This window comes from Emiliania huxleyi (assembly GCF_000372725.1).
Source record: "Emiliania huxleyi CCMP1516 chromosome Unknown EMIHUscaffold_119, whole genome shotgun sequence".
Lineage (NCBI taxonomy): Eukaryota > Haptophyta > Isochrysidales > Noelaerhabdaceae > Emiliania > Emiliania huxleyi.
The window spans coordinates 230,059-247,792 of record NW_005201403.1 but is presented as its reverse complement, the minus strand read 5'-3'; the positions used below and the strand labels follow the sequence as shown (position 1 = coordinate 247,792).

At 65.2% G+C, this 17,734-nt stretch overlaps 5 protein-coding genes across 5 annotated transcripts; 2 read left to right on the top strand and 3 right to left on the bottom strand.

The window, feature by feature from the left end:
- Positions 1-415: 415 nt before the first annotated feature.
- Positions 416-1,936, top strand: EMIHUDRAFT_224755 (hypothetical protein; the record flags this gene model as incomplete). The annotated part of the gene is made up of 4 exons (XM_005790725.1): positions 416-862; positions 1,061-1,323; positions 1,396-1,465; positions 1,604-1,936. The coding sequence occupies 4 exons, from the start codon at positions 416-418 to the stop codon at positions 1,934-1,936; spliced, it is 1,113 nt and encodes a 370-aa protein (XP_005790782.1).
- A 68-nt stretch (positions 1,937-2,004) lies between these two features.
- On the bottom strand, positions 2,005-4,350 carry EMIHUDRAFT_454711 (hypothetical protein). The gene is made up of 4 exons (XM_005790724.1): positions 3,347-4,350; positions 2,962-3,152; positions 2,632-2,683; positions 2,005-2,448 (listed from the first exon to the last, which is right to left on the bottom strand). Exons 1-4 carry the CDS (start codon positions 4,196-4,198, stop codon positions 2,143-2,145), a joined length of 1,401 nt encoding a protein of 466 aa, XP_005790781.1. The 5' UTR covers positions 4,199-4,350; the 3' UTR covers positions 2,005-2,142.
- A 2,043-nt stretch (positions 4,351-6,393) lies between these two features.
- Positions 6,394-10,040, top strand: EMIHUDRAFT_466891 (hypothetical protein; the record flags this gene model as incomplete). The annotated part of the gene is made up of 13 exons (XM_005790723.1): positions 6,394-6,852; positions 6,905-6,970; positions 7,043-7,112; positions 7,195-7,382; positions 7,462-7,620; positions 7,667-7,801; positions 7,972-8,210; positions 8,279-8,338; positions 8,409-8,415; positions 8,880-8,996; positions 9,061-9,227; positions 9,351-9,602; positions 9,693-10,040. The coding sequence occupies 13 exons, from the start codon at positions 6,394-6,396 to the stop codon at positions 9,973-9,975; spliced, it is 2,202 nt and encodes a 733-aa protein (XP_005790780.1). The 3' UTR covers positions 9,976-10,040.
- An 831-nt stretch (positions 10,041-10,871) lies between these two features.
- Positions 10,872-11,651, bottom strand: EMIHUDRAFT_224751 (hypothetical protein; the record flags this gene model as incomplete). The annotated part of the gene is made up of 1 exon (XM_005790722.1): positions 10,872-11,651. The coding sequence occupies one exon, from the start codon at positions 11,649-11,651 to the stop codon at positions 10,872-10,874; it is 780 nt and encodes a 259-aa protein (XP_005790779.1).
- A 1,063-nt stretch (positions 11,652-12,714) lies between these two features.
- On the bottom strand, positions 12,715-16,231 carry EMIHUDRAFT_224749 (hypothetical protein; the record flags this gene model as incomplete). Its single annotated transcript, XM_005790721.1, has 9 exons — positions 12,715-12,818; positions 12,954-12,984; positions 13,312-13,561; positions 13,663-13,745; positions 13,842-13,944; positions 14,382-14,458; positions 14,522-14,593; positions 15,719-15,949; positions 16,028-16,231. The coding sequence occupies 9 exons, from the start codon at positions 16,229-16,231 to the stop codon at positions 12,715-12,717; spliced, it is 1,155 nt and encodes a 384-aa protein (XP_005790778.1).
- Positions 16,232-17,734: the final 1,503 nt, after the last annotated feature.

Genomic DNA, 17,734 nt, shown 5'->3' with positions numbered 1-17,734 from the left:
GGGTGCGATGGCCGATCGTGCGCGATAGCCTCCCATTGTGCGTGGTGTGTCGGTGTGTCGGTCGTCCGGAGCGTGTGGCGGCGCCGTTGCATGCAGCGACTGCTCCACGTGCCACGACTGCTTTGACTGACGTGACTGACTGATGAGACATGAGTGCTGATGGATGATCTCCGACAACCCAAAACCAAAATGAAAATGCGGAGTGGCCCCACTTTGGCGTGCAGATCCTGCGTCTCTCACTGCCCGAACAACACTCAACAGAGGCGGGTCCGCCGCAGGTCCCCACTAGTACGGAAAAGAAAAGCCGCTAGCGCGCGAGGCCCCGCTCCTCTGCTGACGATCGAGAGGCTGACGCCGTGGCCGCCTCGCCGCTCACGAGGCTGACGCCGGACTCGTGCAACCGGCGCGGCGCCGTATGACAATCCTGCTGAAACAGCTCCACCTGTGGTTCGGCGATGTGTGCCGCCACATCGAGGGGGAGGAGGAGGCGAAGCGCCTCTACTCCAAGCTTTCGAACACGTCCCACCCGAGGATCAAGGGCGACGCGCTGCGCTCGCGCTGTGCTCAGCAGGCGACCAACAGTGTGTGGGGCAAGCCCGACCCTGCTCTGAGCCGGTTCCAGAACGACGCTTTGGTCGCGGCGCGCGTGCTCGCCTTCCTCAACTCGAAGAGGCTCCCGGTGACCGCTGTGAGAGCCACGCTTCTGGCACACCAGATCACGGACGCCGCCTCGCTCAGCCAGCGGGCGTGTGCCCAGCGGCTCTTCGACCACTGGACGCAGCCGCAGTCGCCGCCCTGCCCCGTCTGCGCTGCAAACGCCGCGCGTGGCTCTGTCGCAACCCGCTCTCCTCAGCGTGCAGGAGTGGGCACCGGAAGGGAGGGGAGTGACGGCGGCGGCGGCGGCGGCGGCGGCGGCGGCGGCGGCGGTGGTGGTATTGGCGGCAGTGGTGGCAGCGTTGCCCGCGTCGATGGCCGACAGCCTGCTGCCACGAGCGGAGCGCCGGCGTTGCCCGCCCACGGCCAGCCACCAACCAGCGCCTGCCAGCCCGCCACGCTCCAGCCCGCCACGCTCCAGCCCAACACGGACCCGGCTGCCGATGCGCGCGCGGTGGCGGCGGCTGCTCCCGCGGCGGTGCCGGCGCCGCGGTGGGAGGTAGAGCTCAAGGGCGGGTGGGTGCCTGCCGACGCTCGCGTGCTCGCCGCCATCTCGGACGCAGAAGCGGGCGGCCGCGGCGAGTACGAGGCTCGAGGCTTCAGCTACTCGGTCGACCTCCATCAGAGCTGGCAGCGGAACCGGAAGACGGGCCGCACCCGGCGCATCCGGTGCGTGCAGCCGCCGCCGCCGCAACCGCCGCCGCAGCCGCCGCCGGCGCTCCCACAGGACGAGTCACCGAGCGGCGGGCAGTCGGAGGACGACGAGAAGACGGTGGTTGGGTGCGCTGCCGACGTGGGCCGGCTGAGTGACGTGGATGCGGCCAGTCGTCCCTCCTCCTCCTTGGCGGCGGAGGAGGCGGCGGGAGCAGGGGCGGCGGCGGGAGCAGAGGCGGCGAGACAGCAACGCAAGAAGGGGAAGAAGCGGCGGCGGCAGCCTGGCGACGAGAAGGAGGAGAGCGACGAGGAGAGCCGCCGGCGCAGGCTGCTCGAGAAGAGTGAGAAGTGGAAGCGCGAGATCAATCAGTCGCTGCTGCAGCGCTACGCTGCTGACCGCGAGAGCCTGAGCGAGGAGGAGAAGGCGCGGGCGGAGGTGCTGCTGCTTCGGGACGAGAAGAAGCGGACCAAGCAGGCGGAGGCGCAGGCTGCGCCCCAGTTGGCCAAGGAGCTGAAGAAAGCTAACAAGGCTTTGAGGAAGCGCGAGAAGAGGAAGGACCGAGAGCGCGACAGAGACGCAGTCGCAGAGCCAGACGGAGCCGGCGGCGGTATGCGCAATGCGGTCTGATGCTTGAAACCCCCCCTCTTTTGTGTGCCTTGAGGGAGACGGCGTGCGACTGCGGGCGGTCGAGAGAGAGAACGTTCAATCGTAAAGAAATCGATCCGCTCCGCACACACCGGCCGCAGGCCGCACGCTCCGCAGCTGCGCGCCACACACCTCACACCTCACAGCGCTCAGCGGCGGTCGCAAAAGAAGGAATGGAAACTCTCTGGTCACGTCGCGCCCCCCGCGCGCTGCCTCCGGCGCTGCCTCACGTCGGCGAGCGCGCGGGCTGTGGCGGCCACGAGCGGGTGCTCGTCGCCGAGGCAGCTCGCGCGGATGCTGCAGGCGGCCGCGAGGGATTGCTCCGCCTGCCCGAGGGCCTCTGCGCTGCCGGCGGCCGAGAAGCGACCCGCGCGGAGGAGGCGGACCAGCGCCGAGCCGTGCGAGGCGTACAGCGTCGCGAGGCCGGGCGTGCCGAGGGGCATCACCTGCTCCCGCGCGGCGATCAGCCGCATCGACGCGTACGCGAGCCGCTCCTGTCGACACGTCTCGGACACGTCATGGACATGCCACCGGCATCGCATCGACGCGTGTGCGAGCCGCTCCGGGTCGCCGAGGGCGCGCGCGGCGCGGGAGAGCGCGGCGAGGCAGTCGTGCGCGAGCCAGTGGGCCGGGTGCGCCGCCTGCGACACGAGAGCGACGGGGTGAGATGTTCATACCGGGAGATGCTCATACCGGGCCTCGTAGGCGCAGTCGGCGGGCGCGGGCCGCCTGCTGCACGAGAGTACGGTCTGACTCGTTCAACTACGTCCGGTCCAGCGGGGCCGGGTGGCGCCGCCTGCAGCAGCCTCCCCTCGAGCAGCGAGTGCACCGCCTCGCAGGCAGACCCGAGCCGCTCCTCCGCCGACGGAGCGAGCGGCCCGTCGCCGCGCGCCGCCGCCTCCTCCGCCTCCTCCGCCGCGGCGGCCGCCTCGGAGCAGAGAGCACGCACCTCCGCCTCGAGCTCGCCTGAGGAGGGCTCGAGGAAGGGTCAGGGAAGGGTCCAGCACCTTGCCGCGTTCTCATCCGCCGGCTCGCCCAGCGCGGCGGCGGGCAGGCGCGATCGGCAGAGCGCCGCCGCCTCGCTCTCCTCTCTGCTGCGAGGCTGGGAGGGCTCGTAGCGGTGTGCGGCGCGCAGGAGCGCCCTCCGCTGCCGCCACGGGGCGAAGAGGTGGGGCTCGTCGAGGTACGAGTAGGTGACCTGCTCGCCAGTGGCGGACCCTGTGATGCACGTCCTCAGGAAGGAGCTGCGGCTCGAGGCCTCGAGTTGGTCGCCTCCTGCACTGTCCAGGAAGGGTCTCGGAAGTGTCCAGGAGGTGTCTAAGAGCTGGTCGCCTCCTGCACTGTCCAGGAAGGGTCTCGGAAGTGTCTAGGAGGTGTCTAAGAGCTGGCCGCCTCCTGCCCGCGCCGCAAGTCGACCAGCGCGCGCACGACGAGGACCTTGCCGCCGGCTTCGAAGGAGAGGACCCCCGTCGGGGCGCAGGAGTGGTTGAGCAGGCAGGCGGCGGGGAAGAGGCCGAGCCCGACCGTCCGGCTCGCCGTCGCGTCGTCGAGGACCGGGTGCGCGTTCGCGTGCACCGCGAGCAGCAGCCGCAGCACCGCCTCATCACTCCAGCCGGACGCACAAGAGCAACCAGAGCCACCAGAGCTGGCCGCAGCCGAGCGCAGTCTCTGGGCGGTGCGCTCCCACGCCTCCGCCTCGGCGGCGGATAGGTGCTCGCGGTGCGTCAGCAGCGACCCCGCCGCCTCCTCGGCCGCCTCGCGACCCGACCGCAAGAGCTCGAGCGAGAGAGCGAGCGTCGACGCGTCCAGCCCGACGCGCTGCGCGTCCGCAGAGGCCGCCGCGCCGTCGCGCCCCGACGACTCCGCGAGGAGGGCCGTCGCCGCGCCGCTCGCAGCCGTGTTGGCGACTGCCGCAGCCGAGGCCCGCAGAAGCACGCGTCCACGCGAGATCTCGCGGGTCGCAGTGGCGTGACGGCCCTTTGCAGGCGTCCAGCGGAGCGTGCAGCAGTCGGTGGAGCGCGCAAAGTCGCGGCCGGCCGGGTCGGACTCGACCGCGTCGGAGAAGCACCAGCGTGAGCCGGCGGCCGGCTTTGCGGCCACGGAAGAGGCTTCGTCCGCCAGGACCACGCCGATCGGGCGCCGCTGCTGCTCGCCCGATGCCGGCAGCACAGGCGTGCCCTCGCCGGCGCCCACGAGCAGAAGGAGCTCACTGCTCAGCGGCTGTCCGTGACGGGCCTCATGCATCGTTCGACCGAGGCTCGCCGCTACGATCGGCTCAGCCCGCCGCCCAGAGCGGCGCCGCGGAAGTCCTAACCTGCACCACCCAAGGTGAGTGGCAGTGGGGCCTGTTCACGTTTCTTTGTGCGCCACGGTGTGCGCCACGGTGTGCGCAGTCCCGTCCGCCAGGTGTGAAGTAGGACGTATTTTCTTCTCAATAACAAGGCTGTGAAGCATAGGAAATACCTCCCCCGGTATTTAGATCTACCTTGACTTGTGTGTGAGCCTAGTGCAGACCTGACATTCACCGTGGACCCGAGTCTGATCGGCTCTCTGCAGACGCTGCTGAGGCCGCCGATGCGGTTCTCGACCTCATTGTCTGATGACGATCGGCCGTCGATCCCGAGGCACGAGGGTCGTCGGTTGAGCTAGGGAGCCTGGCGATGGACGCCACCGCGACCCCTCGTGGCATCTCTCTCGCCGTCGGCGAGCTGGGGGCTCGCGGACGGACATGGATGGATGGGCCTCGGTCGGGCGACTTTCTTTGGTAACGATTCTAACTGGCTCCGTGCCCAGTGTCGTGCGAGGGAGTTTTGTCAGTGTATGTAGCTCTTACGTACATTCCCGGAGGAGGACTGCTGACGGGGTTTGCGATGAGGAGCGATCGTTTGTTGTAAAATTCTAACTGGCTCCTTGCGTGGATGGGTGGGACCATCGCATGCTTTAGCACGGTCGCGTTTGTGCTGGAGGACTTCTTCACTTCTCTATCCGTAAAATTCTCTTGTGCACAGGTAAAATTCCTTTCCGATACGAACTTACTATACTTTCCCAGGACTCGGGCGAGACAGGGCTTTTAGCCCGCTCCCGCCAGGTCGTTGCAACGGATGCCTACTTCGGTCATGACCTTACTCTCCATTGGTTCGTGCATGCGTTCATCAACGCTGCATGAAAAATATTTCGGCGTTTGCCGCTGTAAATGCACCTTTGTCGACGTTGGACTGAACGATGGCAGCTCATTGATGAAATGGTGGCGGGATCCAGCGCTTGACCGGCTCTCCCAGAAGCAGTCCCGTAATTTACACAAATGTAAATCACGGCCTCGGGAGAACTGCTACTATGGCTTTGAGGCAAACCCAAGATGGAGCACTCGCTTGAGTTTGTATGAGCAGCGACTTTCCAGGGATTACCACGTGAAGCTGTTCGTTGGAACTGCATTGAGCGTGAGCAGCACCACAAATCGTACTTTATACGTTGAAATGCAGGGTGCAGGCGTGGATGCAAGCCTCGAGAGCTCAAAAGCGGAACATTACAAAGATGCGAAGGGAAGATGGCATAGTAACAGCCAGGTCGCTATCTCTGACAGCAAGGGTTTCGTGCCAAAAACGGTGCACACAATGGATGCCACGTCGTTCCTCGCACAGATTGTAGATGCGAGCGATTTCGTATTCGTCAAGTTGGATATTGAAGGCCATGAGTACAAAGTGCTGCGGCATGTCATTGTCACACAGCCAGCTGCTGTGTGCGGGCTCGATATCCTTGCTGTGGAGTGGCACGCAATGCCAGCTTTAGGATTGCCTGTGAATGCGTCTGAGACGTTCAAGTGGTTGTTAAAGCAGCGTGAGGAATGCACTGTAGCCTTAGTACAGTGGCATTGAATATGTTGTAATGCCCGCGGCACGCAAGAGTTTGTATGGCAATCAAGAAGAGGATCAAGAGACGAGCTACCGGTTGCACTCGTGCGACGTTAGCGGGGGGCCACGACTACGTTTACGAAAACATCAGTCCCACGAGGTGTGGCGCTTTAGCATGTGATAGCGTTTATTATTCGAAAAAGTAACGAGTCAACAAAGGGTGTGCGATCGCTCCCGCGTGCACTACCCAGGCTCGTCGGCAGGGACGGTGGGGTTAGACCCACCTCCCAACGACGAAGTGACTGGTTCAAACACTCGTAACGCGACTGGCCGATGAAGTTGAAGAGCGACCCGTACGACGCGCACTTGTCGTCCTCCCTCCTCGCCACATGACGGCCGCCCCCGGGACACCGATCGTCGCCCTGGATTTTGCGTGGTAATATTCTTTTTTCAGTCCCGTGTGAGTAAAAGAAAGAAAACAAACACGCCAACGCGGGATGCGACGAGGACAGGGTCCCCACCTGCACGAGCAGGATTTGGACGCGCCATCCGGGACTCCCATCGCATTTTTTTTGCCTCGGCTCGCTGGAAATGCAACGCCGCTTGCCAGCTGCGCTTCTCGTCGCCGTCGGGCGGGCGATGACCGTCGGGATCAAGCCGCAAGCCTCGCTCGTGCCACAGCTCTCAACCGCATCCGTCCTCACCTTTGAGGAGGTGGCAGCGATCCCGAGGCCTGGCGCTCAGGGGCTCAGCATGGTGAAGTTCTCGCCAGACGACCGGTACGTGACCTACCTCGGCAGCGTCGAGGCCGCCAGCCTGACGCGCCAGCTCTACGTCTACGACCGGGAGACGGGCAGCACGTCGCTGGTGATCGCTCCACGCGAGGGCTCTGGCGAGGAGAAGAGCTTCTCCAAGGAGGAGGCGCTGCGCCGCGAGCGGGCGAGGATCATGTCGACCGGCGTGACCGAGTACAGCTGGGCGAAGAACGCCTGCCGCCTCCTCGTGCCGATGGACGGCGCTCTGTTTGTCCAGGCGCGCCTCGAGAGGAGGGTGCGAGTCGCTGCCCTCTCGCCACGCCTCAGCCCAACCTCGCTGCTGCCAGGACGGCGTCGCAGAGGGCTCCGCAGACAGCCTTCGTCGTCTCTTCGACCCAGACGCCTTTCCCGAGGTCGACTTCAGGCCGGCTCCTCGCATGCATACACACCGCCGGATCGTGACATGTCCCGGACGTGTCCTGCAGGTCGGGACCGGCCCGCTCCTCGACGCGAAGCTGTCCGACGACGGCGCGCGCTGCTTCTTCGTCTGGGGGGGTGAGGACCTGCTTGCGAGGGTGGCCGATCGGCCGAGGTCGGCCGAGATCGGCCGACATCAGCCGAGATCGGCCGAGATTAGGCGAGGTCTGCGCCTGCGAGGTTGGCTCCGCCGCCGACGCGTGCGCGCCGCGCCGCCTCACGCTCGGCGCGCGCGGGGAGGAGGGGAGGTCGAATGGGCTTGCCGACTACTGCGCGCAGGAGGAGATGAGCCGGTACAGCGGCTACTGGCCCTCGCCGGGCGGCGGGGCGCTGGTTGCGTTTGAGGAGGCGGGCAGAGGAGCTCCCCTTGGCCCTCGCGTCCTGTCGAAGGATTCTCTGGGCTGACTGGTGACTGGACCCGCCACAGGTGGACGAGTCTCACATCCCCCCCTTCGCAATCATGAACGCGGGCGTCGACTCGCCGCACGAGCAAAACGAGCAGCACCACTACCCCTTCGCGGGCGCAGCAAACCCAAAGGAGCCCGCCCGCCGGCCCGCCCGCCACGCGCCACGAGCCAGTGCCACGGTTCACCGGCCGCCCCCCCCAACAGGTCCGGCTCGGACTGGTGCAGGCCGGCGGCGCGGCGGACGTGGGCGAGGAGGCGGCGCCGAGCGAGGCGCCGACGTGGTTCGACCTGTCCGGCCCGTTTGGGGCAGACAGCTACCTCGCCCGCGTGCAGTGGGATTGCGGGGGAAGCTCGCTGCTCGTGCAGGCGCAGCAGCCCGCTCCTCCTCCTCCTCTCGGGCTCCTCTCGGGCTCACCTCGGCTCCTCTCGGCTCACTTCGGCTCCTCTCGCCTCCTCTCGGCCTCCTCTCGCCTCCTCGGCCCACTCTGCATAACAGGTAATAAATCATTCACACCAATGACACTCCGCAGGTCGAGAGCCGGGACCAGCGCTCGCTGGCGCTCCTGCGGTGCGACGCAGCGACGGGGCGCGTAAGCACCGTCCTCACGGAGCAGTCTGACACTTGGGTCAACCTGCACGACATGCTGGCGCCTCTGGGCGGCGAGCGGGCGGAGATTGGCTGCCAGAGGTCAGCCGAGATCGGTCGAGATCGGTCGAGATCGGTCGAGACTAGGCGGAGAGGAGCTGGTGTGGGCGTCGGAGCGCACGGGTTTGCGCCGCTTGCACGTCTCGACTCCCCGAGATCAGCCGAGGTCAGCCGAGATCAGCCGAGACTAGGCTGGCGCCACCTGTACGTGCACTCTGCAGACGGCGCTTGCCTGCGCGCGCTGACGAGCGGTTGGTCGGGCGGCGGAGGAGCCGCTCTGCCTCCCCGCATCTCCCCACATCTCCCCAGGTCTCCCTGTAGGCGAGTGGTGTGTGGAGGAGCTGCTCTCGGTAGACGAGGAGCGAGGACACGTCTACTTCATGGGCAACCCACGCACCGCGCCTGACGGCGGTCCGCTGGCGGCGGGCGAGTACACGGAGCGCCACCTCTGCCGCGTCACGTCTCCAATGGCTGATGGGTGCTGTGTGAATTAACGATGTGCTAGTAGGAGCGCCACCTCTACCGCGTCAGATGCGACGGCTCCGACCCCTCGCCAGAGAGACTGACCGCGCAGGCTGGCCTTCACTCCGGTGCCCACCCCTCTCGGACGCGTCTCCCCTTCATCCTCCTGGCTGGCTGATGCGCTCGGCTGACCGCCCAGGCATCGCCCTCTCGCACGACCACTCCGCATTCGTGGACTCCTTCTCGTCCGCGAGCGAGCCCGTCGCCGCCGCACTCGCAGCGCTGCCGCAGCCAGCCGCATCCTCCGCGCGTCCCGCCGCCGCCGAGAAGGTGCTGTTTTCGGCCCGCGCCGCAGACGCCCGCGTGGCGTCGCTCGGCGCGGTCCTGCGGCCGCCGCGTTTCGTCTCCTTCCCCTCGAGCGACGGCGCCGTGACGCTGCAGGCGGCGGTCTGCGAGCACGGCGAGGCGCCTCCTAGACCTCTCCAGGACCCTTCCCGGAACTTTTGGGCAGGCGGCGGTCTACGAGCCGGACGAGTCGATCTTTGGTCACGGACCGCACCCCACCGTCGTCTCCTGCTACGGCGGGCCGCACGTGCAGTACGTGCAGAACGGCTGGAGCCTCGCCACCGCCGACTTGCGCGCTCAGTTCCTGCGCGAGCAGGGCTTCCTCGTCCTCAAGTGCGACAACCGCGGCTCCGACAGGCTCGCCACCGCTACGGGCTCGCCACCGCTACGCCCCGCTGCGCGACACCGCCCCGTGCCTCGCCCCCGTGAGTCGTCCCCGCCACTGCGCCCCGGCAGGCGCGGTCTTGCCTTCGAGGGGGCGATCAAGGGCGACCTCGGGAGGCTCGAGGTGGACGACCAGGTCGCCGCCGTCGAGTGGGCCGTCGCACAGAGCCTCGCCGACCCCGCCCGCGTCGGCATCATGGGGTGGTCGTACGGCGGCTACCTCTCGGCCATGTGCCTCGCGCGCGCGCCGTCCACCTTCCGCTGCGCCGTGGCTGGCGCACCCGTCACGAGTTGGGACGGCTACGACACGCACTACACGGAGCGGTGCGCGCCTCGAGACGACGCGCCGTTGAGCCCCCGCCCGCTTCCACGCCCTGAAGGCTGCCCGCCTCCGCGCCCCTGTCTCGCGCGCAGGTACATGGGTGGAACGCCTCAGTCCGCGCCGGAGGCGTACGAGCGGTCCTCGGTGATGAGCCACGTCGACGGGGTCGAGGGCGCGCTGCTGCTCGTGCACGGACTGATGGATGAGAACGTGCACTTCCGGCACACGGCGCGGCTGACGCAGGCGATGGTGGAGGCACAGAAGAGCTACGAGCTGCTGTGCTTCCCCAAGGAGCGGCACTCGCCGCGCAGCCTCAAGGACCGCGTGTATATGGAGCAGCGGGTCTTTTCGTTCCTCCAAAAGTGGCTGAAGTAAGCCCGCTGTGCACACTCAGGGAGCGAGCGTGTGGTACTATGATGTACTTATTGAGTCTCACGTGTAGGACAGACATGTGAAGAGCGAGAGAGACTCTCCTCTCTCGGCCCTCGGCACTACGGCTTTACGCATTACGGGGAGCGAGCAAAACCAAATCGAATGGGGAAATCGCAAATCGGCTATATACAAAACCCAAACTAAGTTCAATATCTTGGAGAATCGACCAGCACCAGCCACCAGGGTCTCCTATATATGTGCCATGAGACATGACCTCAATCCTCATGTAGCTCCAAGTAGACAAGGATCATTTACATTTTCCTCGAAAAAATGCCGCGGAATGAGGTGTAAAAGGGTAAGCGATGTGCGCCTGCTCCGGTGCTCGCAGTACTCTGTACTGCCAGTAGCCGCGCCCCATGCCGTACAACACTTACCACTCTTGACTCTACTCATCTGTGTCGTGTTGTGACGCGATCCCTCTACACGCACGAGAAGTATCCAATCTCGTCTGAGAGTTTGACCGTTTTCATTTATTAACCGCGCAGGGCCGTATGTTGAGGAGTGAGTGCACCCTCCTCGGTGCCGCCAAAGGGAGCGAAGCCGGCGGTGAGCACACCGAGGCCCCCGGCCGATATGACACGCACGAGACACGCAGGCCAGCACCCGAAACTGGAAGACCATATTCCCCGGCGGTCTTCCCTTGATCCTCTTGTGCATGCAGCGCGGGTGATTCGAGCTTGGAGTCCGTATCCTCGCCCGCTCCTCCCCCCGCGGCTCGTGCGCCCATTCACTCGTGCGCCCATTCACCCAGGGGAGCACTCCGCACAACCGCGCACTGCCTTCTGGCCGTGTGCCTTTCATGTGGCGTCTCCCTCGACCCGACGCCTTTGTGAAGCGCGTCAAAAGCGCATGCGGCAGTCTCTCGCCCAGTGGCCAAAGCGCAGACAGCGGTGGCACTGATCCCGCCGGCCGTTGCTGCTCTGAGACACCGATCTCGACCGCTTCCGCCGTTCTGCAGTGTCGTGGTCGACCCAGAGATCGGCCCACTCAAAGTCGTGCTTCTTGGGACAACCGGCAGCGATGTAGCGGCGAGGGCACTCGTAGTAGCGGCGATTGTAGTTTTTCTCACTCCGGGAGAGCTTCTCCACGAAACTTCCGGCGCCGCACGGACACTCGGGCGGCGGGGGCTTCGCTGGCGGCGAATCCTTCTCCTCCTCGTCGTCATCGTCCGAGCGGATTGGAGAACCCCACGCATTGTACCGTGGTTCCGTGCGCGAGGCTGCGTTGCCGGTGGCCGGCGAGCGGGCTGGTGGCGGCATGGCTGCCTGAGGAGACTGTAACGCAACGAGTTTGAGCACTACGTTTTCCAGCGGCTCCTCGGGCTTTTGAACTGAACGGCTGGGAGGCACGCCGCAGGTAAGTGCGATCTCCGACCCACTCGCAATGATTGCCGACTCGCCTTTCCGGAGCCAGATCCAGGAGTTGCTCGTGCGCACGCCCGTCTCAGCGTGGCCGCGCGAAGTGAGCAGCAGTCGCGCCTCATCGTCAGGAGCGGGCTCGAGCGTGGCCTGCTGCCGCGAGACGCAGCGAGGCATGCCGTCGAGTCGGCCCAGCGAGAAGGGCAATGCCGTGGTCGGCGCAAATTCGACCGCGTATTTTTCCGACTGGACCTTCCACATTCGGACCGCGCCACCTCCAGCTGCGCGCTCAGTAGACAGTACCTGACGGCCAATGGCTTGTGAGCCGAGAGACACACAAAAATGGCCAAATGCTCTGGGACTGGCCCTCCCTTGCCGCGTGTTTTCTTTCTTTGGCGGACTGGCACACACACCGGCAGACCACAAAAGAATCCCATCGACACTCCTGGTTGAGGTTTTGCCACGAGAAGCTCATGAGCGCTGAGGGCCCTGACTGAGGGCCCACCCAACTTCAGAATCGTGCTTTTTTGGTTACTCGAGTAGGGACCAAACCGCGAAGGACCACTTTTGGTCGATCCGTCGAAGTGATTCACTCCTTCCCATCACGTTGGAGGGAGGCTGGCACGGAGCTCTGTGCCAGCAACAGGAACCGAGCCGTACGGCAAGAAGAGATCGATGGGGAGCGAGATCGCCAGAGGAGCTTCAGGGGTAACCTGAAGTCCTCCGTGACGCGCTCAATCGCTCCCAAGCGGGTGGCTCTCGAAAATCGTCGATATCTTCCGGAAAGACAACTCTTGCCGCAGAGCACGGCAGCCGATATGCAGACGGAGGCGCAGTCCGCAGAAAGGCACGCGTACTTAAGTCTTAACGAGTTCCGCGACCTACGCAGTCAAACCTGGGGGGAACTGACCGCATTTCATGCGGGCTTCCGAAACCTCCCTGAGCGCGCCGTATGCTGCAGTTCGAGCGTGGTCCGAAACAAAGCTCCGTAAGCGCAACAACAACCACCGCCGCCGAGCCGCGAGCGCCGTGTGGGGCTACGGGGCTCTAAATAAAAGTTAAAACAGACAACCTACTTTAAACTTTAATAAGGTAAAGTTCCGTTTCACGCCCCGGACCCGCTCACAACCGACCTGGTATGGCTAGTTCCAATTCACTCTGACACGCTAATCTTGAAAACGCGTCCAACGGAGCTCCGTGTTGCTCCCAGCGCCCTCCCCCGAGCTTCCTGCGGCCATGGCCGGTGCTACTAGTATGGGGGGCTACCTGGCTACCGCGAGAGCGACCCAACTCGTCGACATCGTCCGATGATGGTGCCGCAAAGTCAGCCTTCGGAGGCTATCGTGGGGTCGAGCCGGCAGTAGCCGTGACATGTGGTTCCACCACCCTCGTAGGCTTTGCCTCTGGCCGCCACCGTTCCCAGGCTGCCTAATGGGATGGAAAGGAAGGCTGGGCGAGCGTATAGAAGCGTGCTCGACCTCGTCGTGGCAACCTGCACGGCAGCCCTGGCAGGCGCGATGAGCGTCGTGCCACCTGACCCAAGACGGGTCGCAGGCGTCGTACCGAGCGCGTCGAGACCGTGTCCTGATGTGATCTGCACGGTTGAGTCACGTCGGCGTCAAAGGAGCGACGTGCGACCTGTCAGAGCTTGATCTCCGATCTCAGCGGCGTCGAGTCGTCTCCGGCGGCGACAATTTGGTACCTCCCCAGGACGCGCAGAGGCAGGCAGCTGCGACCCCGCCGAGTGGACGGGGGTGCACTCCGCGCCACCTGCTGTGTGCGCCCGTCCACTCGGCGGGGTCCGCAGCTGCCTCTGGAAGGCACCGAGAGGTACAATAGTGCGCGCAAATGTGGTCAAATCAAGGTTTTGTAACGCGAGCTGTGCCACAGTGAAATGGAACTAGCCTATGTGTTGACCCACCGGCGCCGGTAGGGGCGCCAAGCCGCTTCCCGGGTAGTTGCACCCGTCGCACACGAGGGGCACCCCGATCGCATGGTAGAAGTCTGCCTTCAACGTGCCAAGCGCGCCCGTGAAGTCGGTGCCCTTGATGACTGTGTTGTTGAAGGTCGAGTCGGGGACGCTCGCTCCAATGAACTTGGAGTAGCTCACGTCTGCCTTGTCGAAGCAGCCGATGTTGAGGACCGAGCCCGAAAAGTCGGCGCCGACCGCCCTGCGGGGAGTGTGGGGGGGGGGGGGGGGAGGCACGTGGCTCCGAGGAGGACCCCGCTCTCTTGCGACGTCAATCTGGGCGGGGTCTCGGCTGGCTCGCACGTGGCGGAGATCATGTTCAGCTCTTGCAGCTTGCAGTCGCGCAGAGTCGCCCCGTTGAGGTTGGCGTTCTGCAGCTGCAGCTTCTCGACGTCGGACTGGCGAGGTTAGGGGGGGCGGGGGCGGGGGGGGGGGGGGCTCGGCGAGCGACGGAGTGGCTGCCCCTTCCGGCACGCGCGCACCCGGATCATGATGACGCCCTGCATCATCGAGCCCGTGAAGTTGGAGTCGACGAAACCGGTGCCGTCGAAGGTCGTGCCTAGTCCGTGGCCGAGCTGCTGATGGCTCGTCCGCTTCTGAGACTCATTGACGACCCCCCCCCCCCCCGCCCCTTCCCCATGGCCAAGGCCGCGCCTCGGAAGGTCGAGAACGGCATCTGCATGTCCTCGACGCGCCTGTGTCGTGCACAGGGCACGGGCGCCTCTGGAGGTGGCTCTACGAGAGGGTGGCTCTACGGGTGGCTCTACGGGTGGCGCAGGCTCGCGAGAGGGAGGGGGCGGGGAGGGAGGGGGCGGGGAGGGAGGGGGCGGGGAGGGAGGGGGCGGGGAGGGAGGGGGCGGGGAGGGAGGGGGCGGGGAGGGAGGCGGCGGGGAGGGAGGGGGCGGGGAGGGAGGCTGTGGTGCATCTCGGGCACATGCGCATGTGCATGTGCGCACATGCCGGTCAGCTGTGCGCCGTCGAAGGAAGTGTCTAGGGGGTGTCTAGGAAGTGTCGAGGCGCACATGCCGGTCAGCTGTGCGCCGTCGAAGGAGGCGTACGGGAAGTCGGAGTCGGTGATGGAGGCGTCCCTCATGATCGCCTTTTGAGAAGGTGACGTTGACTGATAATTAACTGCTAATTAACTGCTAATTAAACTACGAACTATGATCGCCCTGTCGAAAGTGACGTTGACTCCCATCGGCTTAGCGCCGCGGATGCTCCGCATGTTGATCATCTGCATCGAAGCCCCTGGGGAGGCAGCAGGCCAGCGGCCGGACTCAGTCAACCCCCCCCCTTTCCCTTCCCTGAGTGTGTCCAAACTGCGAGAGCCGCGCGCCGGTGAAGTCCGCATGGTTGATGGTCTAGGAAGTGTCTAGGAAGTGTCTAGGAAGCGCCGGTGAAGTCCGCATGGTTGATGGTCTAGGAAGTGTCTAGGAAGTGTCTAGGAAGCGCCGGTGAAGTCCACATGGTTGATGGTCGCGCCGGTCCAATCAGTGTTGTCGAGCATCGCGCCTAACCTCGGCCCCTCTCGGCTCCTCTCGGCTCTTTCAACGGGTAACAGGTCTCCGGCTCTCGTCAAGGGCACGGGAGGAGGAGGGGGGGGGGGGGGGGAGCGCCTCTGAATGCCGCCCTCGTGCAATCCGAGGTTAGCAGGGGCGCGGAGTCAAACGCCTTTCACGCGAGCACCACTCACGTGAACACCACGCCTCGCCCCCACACGCCGCCAAGCACCCCCGGCAGGAGGGGAGGGGGCCAGGAGGGGAGGGGGCCAGGAGGGGAGGGGGCCAGGAGGGGGCCAGGCGGGGCACGCACCGCCCCCGAGAAGTTAGCACGGGTGGCGTTGACGCCCGTCATGGAAGCCTCGGACAGCTTGCTGCCTAGTGGTGTGTGTGCGGAACCTCCTCCTCCTCTCGTGCACGAGGTGCGTGTGGAGGGAGAGGGAGGGGGGGGGGGGCGGGGTGGGCGCGGGTCAAGGTCGCCGGCGAAGTTAGCGCCGGAGATGTCGAGGCCGTCGAGGAGTGCCTGAGAGGTCGGTGTGTTGTGTTGTGCGCTGTTTGAGGGGTCGATCTCGGGTACATCTCGGGTCGATCTCGGCTCCATCTCGCCTTGGAGAGGTCGGCGTATCGCAGGTCTGCGTTCCTCAGGTGCAGGCACCCCTGCTCACACACAGCACACCGTCACAGCATGGGGAGCAGAGGGCGAGGCCGCTGCCCGAGGCAGAAGAGGTCGCCCTCAGGTCCGCACCAGGGCCAACCAGCAGAAGGCAGGGGTTGGGCGGCGGGGGAGGAAACGGCGGCGGCGGGTTTGGCGGCTGCGGCGGCGGCGGCGGCTGGGGAGGCGGCGGCGGCGGCCGCTCGACGTATCCCTTTGGCCTGCCCTTTGGCCTGGTCGTCGGCTGAGGCGTGGGGACCACCGCCGCGGCGGCGGGGGCTGCCGCTTGCATGGGCATCGAGAGGGCGCCTCCGAAGGAGGACTTGTGGGCGAAGATGATGTAGCAGCGCGAGGTCGGGATCGGGTACACCGACTTGACTGGGTCCTTGTGCAGCTCGCACACCCACTGCTTCGGCTTGACCTCCGTGAATTCCCACGCCTGTATGCCCGCGGCAGGGAGAGGCGACTCGCGCGCGCGCGCGGCCGAGGCGGAGAGAGGGCCTGCCGCGGCGCGCACCACGCACTCATGCGAATAAGTAGTCACGCACTCCTCCCCGCACTTGCTCTCCGTGACGCCCCACTTCTCGATGTACGACCCTTGGTTGCCGCCGGCCGTCCTGCAAGCCCCTTGCTTGGCCGGAGCCAGCCACTGCGGCTCTCGCGGGCCAGTTTGGACCGGCGCTAGCCAGTACGGTGCCTGTGCCTGCTGCAGGGATCGCATCTGGTGTATGCTAGCGCTGCCCTCTCGCGCCGCCGCCGCCGCCGCCGCCGCCGCCGCCGCGTCGCCCCCCCGGTATACTAGCGCTCGAACCGGAGGCGTCGCCGACCGATTCGCGAGCTCCGCTCCGGCCAAAGGGGCGGTGAGCTGCCACGCATGCAGCAGAAGCACAGACATGAATCTACACTGTGGTTCCGACTCACGGCGGGCAAAAAGGCGCTGTTCACATCAACGCACAACCCCGAAATCGCACAGTGACAGTCAGACATGCAACACGGGGTCCGCAGCCTGAGTTTTGGCTCAAGCCCCCACCTGCCAGCGCGAAGGTAAGATTGGGCACGGCGCCTGAGACAAAAAAGCCTCTGCAGGAAGCCGCCGCCCTCGGCACTGAAGTTAGTGAATTAGCCGGTTGCTTGGTCGAGGAGTGAATGCGCGCAGGAGGCCGTGGTTGGCGACTGCTGAAAGCGTCCCTCTCTCAGTCACTCCGTCAGTGTGTGAGTGAGTATTCTTGATACGAAACCACGACGACACACACCAGTCGACTCGCATCGGTTGCCTCCATGAACGGCGGAGCTATTCTCGCGCCCACACCACACCTGGCTCCAACGTGGACACGCCCATAGCTGGGGACACTACTAGGTCACGCATGGCATCACAGAAGTTTTATCTCTGGGCCCCGAAAGGCATCTCTAGCAGTGTCGTTACACATGCCCCCTCCCCTCCTGGGCGCATGCGCCTCACGTCTCGCCAGAGCATAAGCCCTTGGCGTGTAGCGAGACGAGTTTTTCGCCATGCAGCGAGCAGCAAGCCGCCCGCCGCAAACAGCCGGAGGCCTCGCCGCGGCACTGGCTGCGCCGCGGTCCCGCACCCGTCGACGCAGCTCCCCCCGCGGAAGACCGCGCGTAGCGACGTCTTGACGATCGAGATGAGCGTGCCTGAAGCTCGCCCACCTACTGCCCCTGAGAGTTGGTTATTGAGTGGGATCAGCTCCCCCCCTTGGGATCGAAGCCGCCACAACCTCACACCCAACATCCCAGGCGGGATCAGAAGGGGACTCCACACCGGACACCGCCCGGGCACAACCCCCCTACCCGTCGGATCGCACAGAGGGCCCCCTCGGAGCAGCCCACACACAATCACTCACACACACTCACTCCGTCACTGAGACGAAGGAGTGGTCGACGCAGGAGGCTGCCCTCGGCGACTACTTCCTCGCCCTCGGGCTGGCGTTCCAGCTCCTCGACGACGTCATCAACCTGCAGGTCATATCTCCCCATATCTCCCCATATCTGTATCTCCCCAGCTCCTCGACGACGTCATCAACCTGCAGGTCATATCTCCCCATATCTCCCCATATCTGTATCTCCCCAGCTCCTCGACGACGTCATCAACCTGCAGGTCATATCTCCCCATATCTCCCCATATCTGTATCTCCCCAGCTCCTCGACGACGTCATCAACCTGCAGGTCAGTCCGCAGCCAGTCAGTGGTACACACCGTCCTCCCT

Coding starts and splice junctions, on each gene's coding strand:
- EMIHUDRAFT_454711 (XM_005790724.1), bottom strand. CDS start 4,198: ATGCATGAGGCCCGTCACGGACAGCCGCTGAGCAGTGAGCTCCTTCTG. Junction 3,153..3,346: donor ACTTGCGGCGCGGGCAGGAG/GCGGCCAGCTCT, acceptor ACTGGCGAGCAG/GTCACCTACTCGTACCTCGA. Junction 2,684..2,961: donor GCGGATGAGAACGCGGCAAG/GTGCTGGACCCT, acceptor CTCGTGCAGCAG/GCGGCCCGCGCCCGCCGACT.